Here is a 20,202-nt window from a genome sequence, read left to right on the forward strand (position 1 = left end):
ATAAACAAAGCTCTATGTTAAAGCTATGGTAAACCCCCTACCTCACTAGGAAAAGCTAACTCTAGAATCCAGAGTGAAGAAATGCTCCAAAACCGAAACAAAACCGATGGTTTTGTATCCCTTGGTGTCCTCGTGCTTTCTCGCTTCTACGGCTAGGTATGAAAATTAATGGAAGGCAAGTGGAATGACGGTTAAAGCTTGGGCAACAATGGTGGTCTCTGAAGAGAGTAATGGGCTCAAGCCTACCCAAAAAAACAAATTTTTTTTACCATACCCAATAGACAAAAATAAATAAATAATTTATTATTACTAATATTAACCCATTTAAAAAAATATTATCCCACTCCGTTAACAATTCCTCACATTACAAACATCAAAATTCTAGTAGTAAAGTGGGTTGAGTGCGATTAACCAATTTAAGTAAGATAGGCTGCACGGCCCACGCAAAAGAGCCCATTAGAAGGATCTATATAGAGGATCCATCAAAAATACCAATCTCATTCTCATCTTATAATCGGACCATGGCTACTGCCTTCCATGTCTGTTTTGAACCAGCAGAAAAGAGAAGGAAATTCTTTGACTTATTGAGCGTTGATCGGTCAGGCGTGTACCGTCAAATTGTTCAAGAAAGCGGAGAAGAGGTATCTTCTCTAACGCCTTCGTTATATTCTAACATACTCTCTCTCTCCCTCACTCTCTCTCTATATGTATACGTATATGTATATGTATATGATATGTGGCTAATTAACTTGTTGCAATTTATAGGAGTTTGGTATTCCAGACTTCCGCCCACCCATTGATTTGGATCGACTTTGGCCAGTCACCACCACAATTGAGGAAAAGCGGGTAATTGGCCTCTCATATTCAGTAATTCAGTTATACTGTTACACTCGTGTGTGTGTGTATATATAATTGGGGCTAATTGATTTTGTGCATTTTGTAGCAATTTCATGGTCCAACCCACCTTGCCTATGTATGTAATTTTTTTGGTTTCACATTACACTTACTTTGATATTGGAAAATTTGTTTGGTAGCGGACAAATTAGAGTTAGGCTTAGTGTTTATACTGTTTTACAATTATGTTATTCTCAGAGTATGGCTTCTTCTTCTGTTGTCCATTTTGTGTATGGCCCGCCGAAACTGATTCATAAAATACCGGGAATGAAAAATGCGCCTAAACGTCGAATGGAATTGGAACTGCATAAGGTGGGTGTCTCATCTCTAACGTTATATTCTTCTAACACTCCCTCTTTCTCTCTCTATACACTCACACACACGCACACATACATATGCTAATTTAATTTTGTGCATTTTGTAGTTGATTCCTCAAGGCTGACACCCATACTTTCAAGAACAAGCCCAAACCAGAAGTCAAGTAATGTTATCTCGAACGTACTTAATTAGTTCAAATTAAATTTATTAGTTAGATAGCAGTTCTAAGATTATTGTTCCACTTGTAACGAGATTTAATTACCCCCAAAAAAGATCTTCCCACTTTGATTTACTAACTTTTATCATAATTCCGTATTGGTTGTTGTTGTGTTTGATAGCAATCCCTTTATAAATAGATCCGATGTAAATTAGTTTCAGTTCTTAGTTGTTTTGGGGAGAGGAGGAAAGTATGGAGATTTTATGCGTGTATGTATATGTATGGAGCACATTTTCTTGTATACTTCCCAGTTTTGTTCATGTTCTTTTTTTATTGTACCTCATTTATGAGCTATATGCGTCCTTATTGATTTGTCGTGTGTGAAATGAGTACATTTTAGATTCTATCAACTATTGTAGGGATATTTGTTTTTTCCCTGAATAGTTCTTGTGATATTATCTCTTACAATTTTGTTAAAATCGCGATTCTAGATCGTAGTGCGATTCTATGATCATAGCACCCCAAATCGATCTGAATCGCACATAAATCGTGTCTGTGGTAGTATCGTATGTATAATCTTAGAGTCGTAGGTAGAATCGTTGATAGAATCGTAGATTCAGTTTTTTTTTTTCATCGTTGATTGTTATTTTTCAGTGGATATAGGGGATGAGTTTTCTGGGCTTCTTGTTCTGTTTCGAACTTTTGGTTCTTGACTTCTTGGTTTTAATTTTATTTAGTTTTGACCTTATAAAGTGTTACTTGGTATTAGACTAGTTACTATTAGTTCATGTTTAACATTGATATAATGAATAATTGTTCATTCATTCCTTTAATACAATGTGGATATTTTTGATAGACAAAAACAGGGGTGTCTATTACCCAAATTTTATATAAATAATGTAAGTTAGTTGTTTGTTATTATTATTATTTTGGATTTACTCCTCAACAAACCTTGGTCGATTCCTCTTGGAGACTTGGACCTACTACCTAGCATCTATTGCAAATTAGTATTGTATCTCACAATTCAAATTGAATTGATGTTGCATAGTTGTCATACAAGCTCTACCTTTTGAATTGCGGAGTGAGTACATTCTCTATGATATGTACGTATTTATCCCGACATGTATGCAACTTTTTTTTTTTGGGGGGGGTTTTGGGCTTATTCTCTCTAATTTTTAGAGATATTATGTTTAAGAAGTTAGTTTGAATTATTTTTCTACTAGTTTGGTAGAATCTTACAATTCTCTATCCAATTCTACGGAGCCTCCAACGATCCTACATATAATCCCGATTCTGACAACCTTGATCTCTTATTGATTATAGTACACAATTTAGAAAAGGCATAACAATGGTTCCATTCATGTCTAATTTCGTCGAAAGCTTATGTCCATGCAAGATAACTCTTATTTTGTTTTCCATGTTCAGTTAATATTTATATACTCCGTATAATTTTAAAATAAAAAGTTAGCGTTAGTAAACAGCTTATTATACGTCAATTCTAAATTGTAAGTGTTCTTAAGGTTTTGTTGGTGGAGGAATGAGGACATTAGTTTCTCTCTTAGATCCTTAGCAATAATACTTCTATAAGGTAGTTATATTTGATATTGAACTTGTAGGTGGCTTACTTATCAAAAAAAAAAAAAAAAAAATTTGAACTTGTAGGTGCTTGTAATATAATTTTGAAGTCAACTTTTGATACTTCTTGAATTCTTGGAGATATATGTCCCATGTAGGTGTTGAAAACGTAACAAGGTTCCAAGCACTTAGTATCTCATAGTTGAATATTTAGAAGAAAAGACACGTAAAAGGGTTCAAACACTCAAAACCTTATTCGGAAGAAGAATTAAGATATATCATGTCTAATTAGATGAAAGCTTTTTCCGTGTAACATAAATCTTAGTTCGTTTTCCATGAAAGTATTGTTACAATGGAATATTAGCCTTAAGATATAGAGAAGTATTGCGCCGTCCCCCAAGTCTCACTGTTGTTTATTTTGCAAATAATCACCTTTAATTTTTTTTTTTTCCCTTCTGAGAAGTAACTCAATTACTCAAAATTTTGTAGTTACCCTATTGTTTGCTAATGTTTAAAGAGAAATAGAATGTAGTCATGTGCAAAATTCATGGCATATAGTATTTACTTTTTTGACCATTAACATATGAGTTTGAAAGTACTTGGTATTTTGAATAAAAGGAAGAAAGCTGATAATTTCTTCATATCGTCGATTGAACTATTTGATATTTAGAAACAAATGAAAGAAGAATTACCTAAAATAAATTAGTAGACTGTTGAACCAATTGGGTGATGTTACAGGTTAATTAAATGGGAAATTGAGGAGCTATGTAATAGATAACGACTTATCTTTTATTGCCTTTCCTTTCACTTATGAAGGTCAACAACAGAAGAGAGGGCCCTATCGTTGCTACATGTTCCGTTAGCAGCATTCTCTTGAGTGGTCACTGCGTATTTTGCTTGTGTTTAACTTTCCCAATTTTATGCAAATTGTAGGTAAGTTCTGACAGGATTTGATTGTATATTCGGGACTTAATTAATAAAAGAAGAGAAAGAAAAAGAAAAAAGATTATGATATTTTGTTGTTGCAAAATATTTTGGGCCAGCTTTGAGTGCCATTCAATGGAATATATCTAATTGTATGCATGAGAGACTTGTTTTTTTGATTTTATTTGCAGGTGATTCGAGATTGCATGGAGTGTGAAGTTGAATTCATTTCCATTTGGATGAAGGGGACTGTAAGCTTCATAGGTGTGGCCTTAGAAACATTGGATAGTAGTTGTCTATATGCTAAAGGTTGTTTGTGAATTTTTCCCATAAACTGTGTGTAAACAACTAATGATGTTACGTATGCTTACAATGAAATGTTAATGGGTGGGAGTTACGGGTGCATGTTTGATCCAGTGTTGGACCTTAAATGAATTCATAGGTTGGTTGTTGCATACTGATTGTTAGTCTGTGTAAAATTTTGACATTATAACCTTTTAATTTAAGGCGAACAAGTCGGATTGTAAACAACCATAAACACGGATGCTTATGCAAAGGTTTTATCTTTTTTGTTTTCTTTTTTCTTTTTTCTTTTTTCTTTTTTTATATATTATTAATTAATTGGCTTTATTGAAGGCGCAAATATGATGGTTTCCTTGATGGCCATATTTTTATTTTACTCAAAAGCACTACTACCACCACAAATGAAAAAGCGAATGCAAAAGGGTAAGCGAATCTTGAAACAAGTTATTCTCCTCACGATAAATTGTCTACAAATTTCACCCGTTAATATTAATGGGTAAAATATCCCGACTTTGTTACTTTCAAATTAAACTTTTTGCAAAATAACTCATAGCAAAAACCATTCTTTAAAAGTTGTAAATAACACCCCTACTAGTGTTCAAATCCTTTCCACCCGTGAAAATTACCTCAAAGGCCATATTGATAACAGGCCATATTGATATTGATAAAGACATATGCACCAAAATCAACAAATTTGAGCACCTCAATTCTTCACGTAATCAACACGTGATCAGACTATATTTTCACGTGCTCGTCCATAATTCCACCTCGAACAACGATCTCTTTATAACTCCATCTCAAACTCTTCATAGTTTCACCTTAACTGGAAATTTATTTGCCTCAAAAAAATTATTATGATAAAATTGAGAAACACTCTACCACATATGTCAGATGAACAACATAGATCTTGGCTGGCTAGCAAGTCGTTGAAAAAAATGATAGCCAAGTATAGAGAAGTTTATCGGGGTGTCAATCTATATATGTTATGGTTTTCATAATTTAATCTGAACCTCATTTAATATGATATGATGAAATAATCAAGCTTTGTCAAATTAGTTTCATGAAATTTGTGTGTAAATTATATGATTGATCCAAGGGGTTAGGTGAAACTAGTTAGATAGGGAAAAAAAATGATTTTTTTAAAAACTTTTTAAGAGTTTAGATACTAAGAAAAAAAAAAAAAAATTTGTGGGAAATTAACTTTCATAATCACCTAAATTTTCTACAAAATTTTCGTACAAAAAATACAGAAAAGTTTTATTTTATGGAGAAAAGTGTATGAACCAAATAAGTGTAATAATGGTACTAACAATTGATGCCCCAAAGCAATTTCCGGCTCATTTTTAAGTTCATTTTCTGAGTCGTGGTTTCTTAAGCATAAAACTTTCTATGGAGTTTCTTAACTATGGTGAAGATGCAAGAAACTCCTTCTATTCTTTCTCTCTCTAGAATTCTTACACCTCAACCCGGAAAGATCCCTCTCCTCTTCATTCCAACTCCTATTTATAGATACTTACCAGATATTTACAAGATATTTGCAAGATATTTTCTGATTGCTGGACCTGGGCCTATTCCTCTGTAAGCCCTAGTCACCCTTGATGGGCTTACTCCCGCTCGGCCCATATGGCAGTGTCTTTCTATGGGCTGACCCAGCTGTTCGGACTGAAGGTTGTGTTTTGCGAGTCGGACCTGGCCCATGTCATCCGGGGCCTCCTCAACTGCCCCCATAATTGCCCCTTATTTAATAAGGGGTAATTATTGATGGCGTCTCATCATGACGCTGACGGCTCGAGATAACCACGTGGGGGAGCGGACGGTCAGATCCAGAATCAATGTTCCGGGGCTCGAGGGATTTCTTGCCTTCCCGACGCTTCGGCCCTCGGGCCCCCTCGCCTTTATAATGCTCTAGAATTCCACTTCACTTCCCTTTACCGTCTCCATCATCAGCCAAGTCTCTCTCTTTCTAGAACAGTGCTAAGCCTTTTCCGGTGAAATCCTTCGAGAGTCATTCTTCCAGCGATCTTGCAGTCCTCCGAGGTTAGTTTCGTTCTTTTTACTTTCGGCAGGCTTCCATTTTCTCTCTTTTAGATTCTTCTAGCATTTCCACCATGGTTGTAGATCTAGATGTTCTTTGTATGAGACTTAGACTTCCTGACAACATCGAAGTTAGGGTTTGCCCCCAAGACGTTAATATTACGACCGGCGCCGGCCTCCTGCCCGGCGAAGTCTTATTCACGAACCTTCAATTGAATGTTGTTAGGTTCCCTCTGCACCCTTTCTTTAGTTATGTCTTCAATAGATTGGGGATATCCCCTCTGCAGGTCAATCCCAACTTCTTTAGGATCATATCTGTTATGCTCTTATTGATGCGTGACAGAAATCTGGATCTCGACCTCATAGACCTCCTTCTGTGCTATAAGGTCAGTAAGATCCGTACTAACGAGCCCTTCTACCACCTCTACCCGTTCGAGAAGATGTCCATATGCACTGACACAATAAAATCTGAAAAGGGTTGGAGGGATAGCATAGTGGGCATTAGTGGGGCTTGGTCTTCGCCGGCTGCAGAGGATTACCCAATCCCGAGCGCCTTTGGTGTCTGCTCTGTCTCCTCCTATAAAAAATTCAAATCCCATAAACATGACTGCCCCTGTGAAACATGCGTTCCTCGTTTTTGCACTTACTTATGCCGCTCCTTGGGAATACCTTGTGATGACTTGAGCTATAGTGTTTGCAGGGATAGGAGTAACTACTTGAAGAGATACGTTCTGAACGATATTCCTTCCTGCTCAGATCTCCTCACTTCAGACAACCTCTTTGCGCTCTCATCACTCGGCTACAACATGAGCAGACTACAGATTCCCTCTTTTGGCAGGAGGAAAAATACTCCCCCAGCCACTCCTGCTGCTGGGGCGACCTCCTCTCCAGCGTCGGCTTCTTCTTCAGCCACCATATCTGACACTGTCCCGAGCGCAGTGGCTACTAACCCTGTTGCCAGCGCCCCTGCTGCCAACCAGAACGCGCCCTCCCCAGCTACCATAGCTCCTGCTGCTGCGGGGGGTGGTCGGGACAAAGAGCGAGGCAAAAGGCCTCATCCTGACAGTGAAATCGATCCGGAGGAGGAGCCTCTCATTAGAAGGACCCGGGTCTCTGGGCCGGGTACTCTCTTGCACCGAGCGATCAGAGCTCCTTCTCCCTCTGGGCCTCCCGCAGCTGGTGGCTCTGCTTCTGCTTCGGGCCCCCCTTCTATCCCCAGCTTACCGCCATGGGCCCCTCGGTACACCCGAACGGATGGGACATTCGTGAAACCGAACGAGACCATGCTGAAGGATGGCCAGACCGCTATGGCCTACTACAGGAGCATGTGGACTCCGAAGGACCTTGAGGCGGCAAAGGGTCTTTCCCAGAAGGACGTGTTCAGTCGCTTTCCCCAATCTGCTATGGAGGTGACTTTTATTTTCTAACTCATGAATTCTCTTATATTACTTGGTCTTGCCTTCGCCCGTTCTGACTATTGGTTTAACCGTTTTTATTGTGCACCTATGCAGACATTGTTCGGAATGATGGCCATGCAGAAGCAGGTGGAGATGGGGAATGCCAGGGCCCGAAAGTATTCTGACAGCCTGGAGGTGGCTAACAAAGAAAACGACCTCCTTGCCATGAAGAATACCGAGGCGCTGGTTCGGCTTGACAAAGCCGAGCAAGAGAGAGATGTCCTGAAGAAGGAGAATGATTCCCTTCAGGATGAGAAGGACGCCCTCCAGCTTGAGAAGAGCGTCTGGCAGACCGAGCGGGAATCAATTAGAGAAGAGAAGGCAGAACTCCAGCGCCTTCTAGCTGATGAACAATCTGCTCGGATGGCCTTTGAAAAAAGAGCTCTGGACGAGCGTACCGCTCTGATCGACGCGATCAGCAGAGTGGGTGGTGGGATGCTGGCCCTTCACGCTCGGTTCTCCAGGGTCGATGCTCTTCGGTATGCTCAAGGATTCCGGGAAGGTTTCGCCGACCGGGTTCCGGATGAGGGACAGACCAGCTCCACTCCGGATGAGGTAGACAAGGATCTGGGGATCGAACCTCTGGGGGTCTATGTCGACCCAGAACCCACCGAAGCGGAACGTATATTTGATGAGTGCCAGGACATCGCATCCTCAAGGATCATCACAGCTCCTCCTACCGCTCTGCCACTGACCGCTCCCCAATCGTCAACCGTGGCTCCTTCTATAGCCACTGCTGACGCTGAACCCCAGCCGAACGATTCAGTCATTCACCTGGATTCCCCACCTCATGAAGGTGAGGCGGCTGATGGGGCCGAGGAGGCGAGTCGGCACGACCAGGATGCTGTTGGTACTGAGGCGTCCAGCTAGGGCTCCTTCGAATTCTTCCATTTCATATCTTCTTGTAATGATGGACATCTCTCTTTTGTAAACTCAATGTTCAATATTAATGAAATGACAGAACTCTTTTTTCCCTATGTGTTGTGCTCTATTCAACTCATCTTCAGTACATACATATCTTTTTTTTTTTTTTTTTTTTTTTTTTTAGCTTTGTCGTGTGTTTGTACGGCAAGTGCCTGGCGCTCGGCTAGAATGCCACTTGCCACTTGGCTTAGCCACTTGGCTTTAAATTTTTAGCAAGTGTCTGGCGTTCGGCTTGTAGTGCCAGCTGCCACTTATCTTGCTTAAGTGCCTGGCGCTCGGCTAGAATGCCACTTGCCACTTGGCTTTAAAATTTTTAGCAAGTGTCTGGCGTTCGGCTTGTAGTGCCAGCTGCCACTTATCTTGCTTAAGTGCCTGGCGCTCGGCTAGAATGCCACTTGCCACTTGGCTTTAAAATTTTTAGCAAGTGTCTGGCGTTCGGCTTGTAGTGCCAGCTGCCACTTATCTTGCTTAAGTGCCTGGCGCTCGGCTAGAATGCCACTTGCCACTTGGCTTTAAAATTTTTAGCAAGTGTCTGGCGTTCGGCTTGTAGTGCCAGCTGCCACTTATCTTGCTTAAGTGCCTGGCGCTCGGCTAGAATGCCACTTGCCACTTGGCTTTAAAATTTTTAGCAAGTGTCTGGCGTTCGGCTTGTAGTGCCAGCTGCCACTTTATCTTGCTTAATGTGCCTGGCGCTCGGCTAGAATGCCACTTGCCACTTGGCTTTAAATTTTTATAGTAGACCGTTGGAAAAGAAAATTCTTTTTTGTAAATTCCAGTAACCTGCTCATTCATACGTATTTGATTGACAACAAACAACATCCAATCAAAGCCAGAACTTATCTTTTATTGGTAGTACCTCTTCAGAGACGTGACGTTCCAGGGCCTGCTGACCAACCTTCCCGCCATGGTTTCCAACGTATATGCCCCCTTGCCAATGACTTCTGCAATTCTGTATGGGCCTTCCCAGGGTGGCATCATTTTTTTGACCATCCCCACCTTTCTTTTCAGAACCAGATCGCCCGGGGCAAAATCCCTGTGTTTTACTCTCTTGTTGTGACTATTCGCCAGCACTTGCTGATACGATGCTAGCCTTATAGCCGCTGCGTCCCTCCTTTCGTCTATCATGTCGAGGTTCAATCTTAACATCTTGTCGTTCTGATCTCGACTCCATGCTAAGCTTCTGATAGTGGGGACTAAATGCTCAACCGGTATAACTGCTTCGGTACCATACGCCATTGCGAACGGGCTCTCCCCAGTCGGTCGCCTTGGGGTGGTTCTGTAAGCCCATAGAACGTTCGGGAGTTCATCCAACCACTTCCCCTTATGATCTTCCAGCTTCTTCTTAATGCAGGCGAAAATGGTTCTGTTTGTGATTTCTGCTTGTCCGTTGGCCTGAGGATGATTTACTGCAGCCAACTTCTGGTTGATTCCATACTCCTCCAGCAGCTTTCTTACTTGCCTGCTGTCGAGGTTTGTGCCATTGTCCATGACTATCGATCTGGGAACACCGAAACGGCAGATAATGTTGTTCCAAATAAATCGTCTCACCTGAGTCTGAGTCACGCTAGGATACGGTTCTGCCTCCACCCATTTAGTGAAGTAATCCGTGGCCAGTAACACATACTTGTTCTGAGCTCTTGCAGTTGGCAGAGGACCGACCACATCCATCCCCCATTGCGCGAAAGGCCACGGCGAGGCCATTACGTGCAATTCCTCAGATGGTTGGTGGATCAATGGTCCATATCGTTGGCATTTATCGCACCTTCGAGAGAACTCCTCCGCATCTCTTGACATGTTTGGCCAGAAATACCCTTGTGTCATTGCTTTATGCGCTAACGATCGCCCGCCAGAGTGATTGCCACACACTCCCTCATGAATAGCTCGCAATACCTGCTGCGACTCCGCGGGGGTGACACATTTCAAGTACGGGCCAGAATAGGACCTTCTGTACAGCTGGTTCCGCACGATGGCGTACTTGGCAGCATTCTTTTTGAGTTTCCTAGCTTCATCCCTTTGCATAGGCAAAACGCCATCTCGAATATAGGTAATGATTGGGTCAATCCAACTCGGTTCATACGGTATGACGTTGACTTGCCAAGGGTCCGAGTCCATCGGTTCTTCGAAAATGGACGGCTGGGTCACTATTCCCACTGGAATCACCCTCGCCAATGTTTCACCGCAACTCGAAGCACTGCATGCTAAACGGTCTGCATCTGCATTCTGTTCCCTCGGCAACTGTATGAATTCAATCTTTGCAAAGTCCTTGGCTCTACGCAAAACGGCAGAACGATATGCCCCCATCATGTCATCCTTGGTTGCGTACTCACCATTTACCTGCCGAACAATCAGCTGCGAGTCACTATACACTGTCAAACTTTTGATCTGTAGCTCTCTGGCCAACTTTAATCCATTTAGCAACGCCTCGTATTCCGCTTCATTATTGGTGGCTCGGAACTCAAGTCTGAGTGCTTGGCTCAAGGAAGTACCCTCTGGGGTTTGCAGTTTGATCCCAATCCCAGCCCCCATCTGGTTAGAGGAGCCATCCACAAAAAGTTTCCAAGAGCCGCTTCTAAGGTCCTCTTCCGTATCTTCGGCATCACATTCTAGTAGGAAATCGGCCACCGCTTGCCCTTTAATAGCTGTTCTCGGCTCGTACGTTATGTCAAATGAACTCAACTCTATGGCCCACTTTGTCATTCTGCCCGAGAGCTCTGGCTTGTGCATGAGCGTTCTGATTGGGAAAGTTGTTAGAACAGCTATGGGGTGGGATTCAAAATAATGCCTTAACTTTCTTTTTGCATTTACAAGTGCAAGTACCACCCGTTCGGCCTTTGAGTATCTTTTTTCTGCCTCCATCAGTGTTTTGCTTACATAAAATACCGGGTATTGCACCCCTTCCTTGCAACGAATCAGAACGGCACTCGTCGCGACACCAGATACTCCAAGATATAGAAATAACTTTTCTTCCGGTTCTGGGGCTGACAGGACTGATGGATTCTGCATATATTGCTTCAAATGAGTCAATGCCTGTCGTTGCTCATCCCCCCAGACCTGCCTTCCATGGCTTCGAATCGTGTCAAAGAATGGTTTGCAGTGGTCTGACAACTTTGAAATAAATCGACTTAATGCAGCTATTCGTCCTGTTAGGGCTTGCACCTCTCTGATCGTCTTTGGCTCGGCATTCTTAATCAAAGCCTCTGCTTGAGCGGGGCTAACTTTGATGCCCCTGCGGTTGACCACGTGTCCCAGAAACTGTCCGGAACTCACACCGAACGAGCACTTGGCCGGATTGAGCCTCATTCCATATCGCTTTAGTACATCGAATACATCTTGCAGATGCTTCAGATGATCATCCTTTTTCCTACTCTTTACCACCATATCATCAATATAGGCTTCGACAATCTTACCCATTTGATTCTTAAAAACTTTACTAACAAGTCGTTGATAAGTTACTCCCGCATTCTTTAGCCCGAAAGGCATAACTTTGTAGCAGTATGTACCTCGCTCGGTGACAAAAGAAGTTTTTTCTTCATCTGCGGGGTCCATAGGAATCTGATTATAACCTGAATATGCGTCCAGAAAGGTCAAACGCTCATACCCAGTGGTGGCATCCACCATTTGATCAATCTTAGGCAGCGGGAAGCTGTCCTTCGGGCAGGCTTTGTTCAAATTGGTGAAATCAATGCATACTCGCCATTTCCCATTTTTCTTCTGCACTACTACGACATTGGACAACCACTCAGGGTAGTGCACTTCTCTGATAAATCCCGCATCAAGCAGCCTATCGACTTCTTCCGCTATGATCTGATTACGTTCTGGAGCAAATCTTCGCTGCTTCTGTTTCACTGGTTTGAAACTGGGATTGACATTCAGGGAATGACAGGATACGGAAGGACTAATTCCAGGCATATCTAGGTGACTCCATGCAAATACGTCGACATTGTGGGACAAAAAATCCACTAGCTCTTGCTGCTCTTCTCTGGTCAGTCTTATACCTACTCTGGTAGTTCGTTCTGGCCTGGACTGATCGATCTGCACATCCAGAAGGGGCTCCTCGGTCAAGTCGACTGACTCCTCCACCCTATTCTGCTCGGGCGGAGGTTTCTGTAATTGCTGTCTGGGGCTTGTCGAACGGACGGGCGCCTTTCCTTTCCCAGCATGCTTTAGTGTGACGGAATAACACTCTTTGGCTGCGACCTGATCCCCCCGAATGTCTATTACTTTATCCCCATCGAGCCCGAGGCACCTCATGACCTGATGCAGAGTTGAGGGTACACCTCGGACTCTGTGAATCCATCCTCTTCCCATCAGGAGATTATACGAGGGGTGAATTTCCACAACCACAAAAGTTTCCATAAGAGCTCGTTCTGCAGCTTGAACTTCTACTTCCACCATCCCGACGGGTTCCACCCTCTTCCCATCGAACCCTAATAAGGGATTTCCGGTGGGCTTGAGCCTCTCTGGTTTAATGTCGAGCCTGTCGAATGTGTCCCTCGGCATAACATTCGCACTGCTCCCAAGATCGATCAGAACTCTGCGCACCAAGCAATCTGCCACTGTCAAACTGACTACCAACGGGTCGTCATGAGGCAGTTGAACACGCTGCAGGTCTGTCCAGTCGAACTTTATCTGCATTGACGGGCTCTGCTGGTGTAGAGTGGACACATTGCCGACCCTTTTCTTCATCTGCGCCTGCCGCAGGCGCACCCGTAGCAGCTCATCTGACTCTTCACTAGGCTCGGGTCGACCATGGATAGCATTGATTATACGAACTGGTTGCGAATTGTGGGAGCTTTGTTTATGACTCCTTTTTATTTGTTCCACTGGTCGATTCTGCTCCATCGCCGAGCCTTGAACATAACTCGCAAACTCCCCTCTAGCTATCAACATCTCCACTTGCCTCCTCAGGTTCCTGCATTCGTTAGTCTGATGTCCGAAATCAGAATGAAAAGCACAATGTTTAGTTTGATCCCTCTGCTCGAGGGGTTATCTAATTGGTAGTGGTGGATGAAACTTGTCCTTGTTCTCCTGATACAGCCTCGCCAGAGTGACCTTCAGCGGAGTAATCAACTCTTCCTCCCTGGACCTTTTTTCGGCCTTCCAAGTGGTCTGACGTTGTGGCTGAGCCTGCTTCTGCCTGATCTTTGCCTTGGACTTCTCCTCGGTCGACACAAGCGACGTTGTCCGAGCATTAGCTGCCTCTTCTTCTTCGAGGCGCACAAAGCCATCGGCTCTCTCATTGAGTTCATCCATGGTAGCCGGCGTGTTCACTACCAGACTGGTGTGAAAGGGAGTTCCGCGTGTCATGGCTAACTTGAAGGCTTGAACTGCCGTAGAAGGGTGGCATTCGATCACCATACTCTTAGTGAGATTAAACCTGGTAAGAAAGGCCTGGAGACGTTCATCCTTGTGCTGCCGCATCGTGAAGAGGCTTGAGATGTCCTTCGGCGGGCGTTTGTTCCCATAGTACTGACTTATGAACCGATCGCACAGGTCTCTGAAACTGCCAATGGAGCTCCTAGGCAAGTTTTTGAACCAGCTGAGCGCCGGTCCGGCCAGGCTTGTAGGGAAACATTTGCACATTAAAGAGTCGTTTTCCGTATTCAGGGCCATTTTCAACTGGATATGATACACATGATCGATCGGATCGGTCGTTCCGTCAAACAGAATAAAGACTGGCATAGCAAACTTCCTTGGATGCGGCGCATTCAAGATCTCGTCGGTGAATGGTGAATCCACCGTCCGAGCTGCGGATCGGAGAGCTTCATTCTCTCTCTGGAGTCCAGCGGTAGCTCTGTGAGTTACGGTTCTGCCCTCCGTACCGTGATGAGTGACAGTAACCATGGAGGGCCGGTAAGACGGATAGAACGACCGTTCCTCTATGAACTCTCTTTGCCAAGGCGACGCTACTCGACGGCGATCAACCTCCATCACTTCCTCTCGGTCAAACCTTTCCCGCTGCGGATTAACGTGAGTCGATCCTTCGTGATCTTCAACTCGACGAACATTTGGCGGCAAATTGTCCATCATCCTTTCATCACGGTGGTGAGCTGACTGATTGTTCTCGTCCTGATCGCCTTGATGCGCGATATTAGATGGAACACCTCCTTCTCCGACCGGAAGTGGATGCGAAACCGCAGGTATTTGCCGATGCTGCAGTCCAGCTTTCAATTCTGCATTTTCTTTTCTGAGAGCTTCAATCAAGTTCATCAACTCTTCAAGCTTTGTTTGCTGGACAGCCTCCATCGGATTGGAGCTTTCACCTATCATTATTCCCGAACGGAGTAAAGGCATTAATCTCAAGTTCACGAGTAGATCTGAGCTTCGTGAGTAGGAATTTTTAGATCTGGCTTCTAATTCTCCGAATTATGCTCACTGTTTACGAGATCTGTATTGTCTGAACTCTAAATCCGTCAGATCCTGCCACAATCGAACAACTCGTGGTTGCGTAGATCTGAAGTCACTCCTGCCAAAGCTTTAAGAATTGTAATTCCTCCAGAGTAGGTCACAATCGCTCAGATCTGGATTCAAATCCCCAAGATCGAGTCTCGATCAACCGAATTGGTTTGAATCCATCCGATACTCCTCATTGATCAACCAAACTTTCATGCGTTTCCCACAGACGGCGCCAATTGAAGATGCAAGAAACTCCTTCTATTCTTTCTCTCTGTAGAATTCTTACACCTCAACCCGGAAAGATCCCTCTCCTCTTCATTCCAACTCCTATTTATAGATACTTACCAGATATTTACAAGATATTTGCAAGATATTTTCTGATTGCTGGACCTGGGCCTATTCCTCTGTAAGCCCTAGTCACCCTTGATGGGCTTACTCCCGCTCGGCCCATATGGCAGTGTCTTTCTATGGGCTGACCCAGCTGTTCGGACTGAAGGTTGTGTTTTGCGAGTCGGACCTGGCCCATGTCATCCGGGGCCTCCTCATATGGTTTCTAACAATTGATCCCCAAAAGCAATTTCCGGCTCATTGTTTTGTCAAGGTACCTTTATTAGTTTCTAACAACTGATTCTCAAAGGATTGTAACCGCGTTAACGATTGTGGTTGTGGTGTAATAAATTTGGATGAATATTTATATAAATCGACTAATTCATAAAAATATATAACAGTATTGATCTCTTGAAAAAGAATTGCAACGTCGTTGTATGAAGCTAAGGGTAAGTAAATGGACTTTGTTGAAGTAATTTACTAATTTATGCATCAAGTTTGATAAAATATATAGGTTGTTGGTTGAGTAAATGGTTTGAGTTGTGGAGATAAAAATAATAATAAATCAACTGCTTCTGAGACATCGTACCCTTGTAATTTTAATACATCCAAAAAGAGAGGAGAATCTTGACTTTTTCTTCTTAATGTAAAAATCAACACGGTTCACACCATGTCAGGGAATTTTGTAGCCTTCAATTGAATTAATGAGAATTTATTATTTATTATTTATTATTTTTTTTTGTGTGTAAGTAATAATAAGGTTTCTTGACCAGAAATAAATTGCAAATATTTAAATTTTAAGTTCCCTTCATTCTTATTTCATATAATGAAAAACCACTTTTGACTAGGTTGTAATTTGGGTGGGCTAACCCAGCCTAATCCAAAAATTTTGAAATTGGAATTTATATTTACATATCGGGTTCATATTCGGATTGGGTTTTGTTAAAACCCAGACATATTCGGGTTCGGTTCGGGCTCAATCCGAACCCAACCCAAAATCCAATTTTTTTTTTTTATTTCCTCCTCTCTTCTTTCTCTTTCTCTCCCTGCCACCGTCCATGCACTTCTCTGCAATCCTAAAACGAACGACGAAGTTTGAGAGTTGAGAGGAGGGCATGCTTGAGAGTTGAGAGACAGTGGCTGAAGCTTGCGAACAGTGAACCCGAATTGGAACAGCGGGCGATGGAAACTGAAAGAAATGGGTTTTGATTTTTTTAACAATCTGAAATGATATGCCGATATGGGTTTTGTTATAGGTAATAGGTTTTGAACTTTTGATTCTTGAAGATAGATAGATAAACTGAAATATATGAGTTTTGAACTTTTGATTCTTATTGATTTTGTAGTTTATAGTTACAGAAAGAGAACCGGGGGGGGGGGATACCAGAGTTAAGAACGAGAATAGAGATGGAGGTGATTGGGGAGGTTGAAATGATTTGCCCTAAAAATATATATATTTTTTAATAATAATATAATCAAATATATATAATATATATCAATTTTAGAAAAAAATTAGAAAAATAAAATTAAAAAAAAAACTCAAACCGTCAATTCGACCCAATCCGTCAGAAAATATTCAATTCGGGTTATAACTACAACCCATGTTAGGTACAATTCGAGTTGGTCCAACCCAACCCGATTCGGGTTAAGGTTGGGTTGGGATTGGATTGGGTTGGGCAGCCTGACTTGCATCCCTACTTTTGGCCCTGTTAAGTCTGTTACCAAGGCATAATTTTTTTTTTTTTTTGAAAATTAAAGCAATTTTCATAGATTAAGGATATGTACAAGAGGCCTTAGGCCCAAAAGACATCACAAGCCCAAAACAGCATGAAGTTACAAAAATCAGCCCAACAAGGAAAGACCCGACCCCAAATAAATAACTACCATAGATGGCACCAGCCGTGAATGGAGACCATATACAATCCGGTGATCCTGTTTTTATCAAGGCATAATAAAGCAATTGCAAACTGCTTTTCTAGCCAATTATTGATGTTGGTGATGTTGGTGTCATACCAATAGTAACAGTTACAAATTATCAAGGCATCTTGTTAAATGTGAATGCATGGGACGCAAAAATACCGTCACGTGGATAAAAGCAATTTGTCCTGCATGAATGGAATGGAAAGGAAGAACATTTTTTTAGATTCAAGTTAGCATAAACCCCTGTGCAGTGATGTTACAAGTAACCCTGTGCAGTGATGTGACTGAGGTTTTTGCCAATGACCTCGGTGCAAAAAATAATACTTTTGGTCAGAAAATTAATTTAAAGGGACTAAAATGCCCATCAACGACGCTATTATCCTTATAATGTAAATAAATAATAATAAAATTCATATTATTAAGTGAATCAAACTACCCTTAAACCAGGGACTCACCATTGTCTCTCTCTCTAGCCCACCTTCACCCCTCCACCGCCACCATCCCTTCTGCGAAATCCATCTGTAAACTCCCAACCAATTTAATCAAATAATGTATTTGTGTGCAATAATGTATATATTACATTGATTAATATATATATAGAGAGATATATATTGTCAGCCCCAAATGAAGTCATTCAGAGTCCGAACCCACCTCCACTTCTTCACTGCCACCGTCACTTGTGCAAAATCCATATGTAACACCCATATCAAATAATGTGTTTTGTGTGCAAGATTCACACACACACACACACGTATATAAAGATCAGACCAGTCCGATCTGGCGACTATTCCTGGTGAAGAACACTCCCAAACGGAACCGTACGTGATGAGAGAGTGAATCAATCCAAGTATTCTCTCAACCAACTCCGTCAGCTAGCGACATCGAAAGTTAATTATTCTCCCAGACTCCCGGTGGCTCTAATTGGGTCACGGCAAATCCATGGCTATCTTTGGTATCAACCACAGCAACCCCTCAAAAACCGGTCGAATTTTTTTTTTGACATCGGCCTACACTGAATCAAAGACCGAATCGAAGGATGCAATCATCAGCGGCGACGAGAATTTGAGCAGCGTGGAGGTGGGATCGCTTATGTATAGGGGTCATTTGTTATTCTTAAATATTTTAATTTTTTAATAATATAATAATAAGGGTAGATAAGTAAATTTACTGGGGTGTGCGCATGCCAAGCAAAGTCGCAGGAGTTGGCTTTGGAGAACTTTGATGTAAGGAGTTGGCTGGAGAGGCACGAGGAAAAGTAGAGAGATATAGAAGGAATTCGAGGAAAGCAAGCATCAATGGAGGAAATGGCTAACAACAAAGCCAGTCATCAGCATCTCGCTGAGAGGTTAGTATCAGCAATCTGATACATCTTCTTCATCGATCACCATTCAACATATATATAATTTGTTGCGACTTCTGCTTTTTTACTTCATTTCATTTCCTTAGTGTTATACAGGTCCCTTCTCTTTTTGGTTGAATTACACACACGTTGTTGGGATTGCCCCTTACCCCTTAGTTTCTTGAAGTTTGTAACTCAATTAGTTGTTTAAATGTTCCAAGTACTGGATGATCGAGTCTATCTCCCTTCTTCCTAATGTCTCTTATGCTCTGTTCACATATGCTTGTTCTGTTCTTTAGTCTTGTTTCTTATGTTTGATGATAAAAAATAAATAAATGTATATCTAATATTTACAACCAACTTGTTTTGCCTGTTTAATTTCGTTAAAAAGAGTACATGCATGTCTAGTCAATTTCCTTAAGAACTTGTGAATTTCTTTTTTCTTTTTTATTTTTTTTCTTATTATGAAATTTAATTTGCTCTGTTTTATCTGTATCAAATACTATAAAAATGAAAAAGGTAAGTTTGGTATGTTCATGGAATATATATGAAACACCTTTTGAAAAAGAACTCTCACAGAATGGTACTTTCTTTGTAAGACAAAGCTTTGCAATATATTATGTTGATTTGGATGGTCAAGGAAATTAAGCAAGTCTGTAACCATCTTCTTCCTAACCAAAAACTATGACCTTGCCCTCCAAATTAAGTTCAAGTGCCCGAGTCTCCATCATCAAGTGTCAATCCAAAGTGACATCTTTAAAACAACCCTACAAACAATCAATGGAGACAATCAGTTGGCTTTAATTCCCTTATTATGCAACTTGGGAACTAATAAATTGAAAGACTCTTGATAATAATTTATAAAAGAAAACCAATATTAATAATTGTTTTGAAACATTTTGCTAACATTAATTAGTTTGGTTCATGTCAAGGATGGTTCAGTTAGAGATAAAAGTACTGTCAAGCATTTGGAAGTTCATTTAGTTGGAGACGCTTTGAGCTTATTTGATGTATTATTAATCTCAGATTTTTCGAGTGCTATTGCTATGAGATGGATAGTGTAGATGGGTTTGTGCTCTTTTTTCAATGGTTAGAGGGGGGGTTAGTTGTTGGTTGTTCAAGCACAGCAACACTCTCCATATGTTATAGTAAATTGTTAATTAAAACACGGGCTAAATAGGCTCTGTTTCTATGTGTAATACATGTGGTGTATAGTTTCGGAAAGTTGTAAAAACATAAATATGCTCTATTGTCAGTACTAGACAGCTCGACTTAATCTTGCCGCAGAATTATAATTGCATTATAAGAGTAAGTATTTCAAAATAAAAAAGTCTAAAGGATTTTATGTATTTGATGATTTTTCAAGTGAGCAAGGTGTGATTTGGTCTGGGCATTTTCAAGCTATCTACGGTGGATTTGTTACTACATTGGGTGTCTTTATTCAACTGCTGGTTCAGGGCACTACTGCTGATTCTCCATTCAACACCCACTATGCAAAAATGATGACTTCCGTGGTGGCCATGTTTGTATATTTCTCAGCAGCACTACTACCACAAATGAGGGAGCAAATATTGCGACAGAGTAGGAGGTGCTCGCAAATCTTCGACCTGGTTATGTACATCATAGCAGCTCTT

The 20,202-nt window shown here is 41.6% G+C and overlaps 1 protein-coding gene across 4 annotated transcripts; it reads left to right on the plus strand.

The window, feature by feature from the left end:
- The first annotated feature begins 487 nt into the window (after window positions 1–487).
- LOC132299139 (uncharacterized) lies at window positions 488–4,442 on the plus strand. Of its 4 annotated transcripts, XR_009480022.1 has the most exons (7): window positions 489–641; window positions 766–846; window positions 944–973; window positions 1,093–1,206; window positions 1,319–1,375; window positions 3,761–3,877; window positions 4,060–4,442. XR_009480022.1 is itself a non-coding variant. In XM_059795602.1 (6 exons), exons 1-5 carry the CDS (start codon window positions 522–524, stop codon window positions 1,334–1,336), a joined length of 363 nt encoding a protein of 120 aa, XP_059651585.1. In that variant the 5' UTR covers window positions 489–521; the 3' UTR covers window positions 1,337–1,375; window positions 4,060–4,442. The 4 variants fall into 4 exon arrangements, 3 of the variants coding, with proteins under 3 accessions (XP_059651587.1, XP_059651585.1, XP_059651584.1); XM_059795602.1 differs by lacking the exon at window positions 3,761–3,877; XM_059795601.1 differs by lacking the exons at window positions 3,761–3,877; window positions 4,060–4,442 and having other exon boundaries at window positions 1,319–2,000.
- Window positions 4,443–20,202: the final 15,760 nt, after the last annotated feature.

This window comes from Cornus florida, unplaced genomic scaffold (assembly GCF_030987335.1).
Source record: "Cornus florida cultivar Cherokee Brave unplaced genomic scaffold, ASM3098733v1 CherokeeBrave_3.0.0_Hap2_Chr03, whole genome shotgun sequence".
In the NCBI taxonomy this organism is placed as follows: domain Eukaryota; kingdom Viridiplantae; phylum Streptophyta; class Magnoliopsida; order Cornales; family Cornaceae; genus Cornus; species Cornus florida.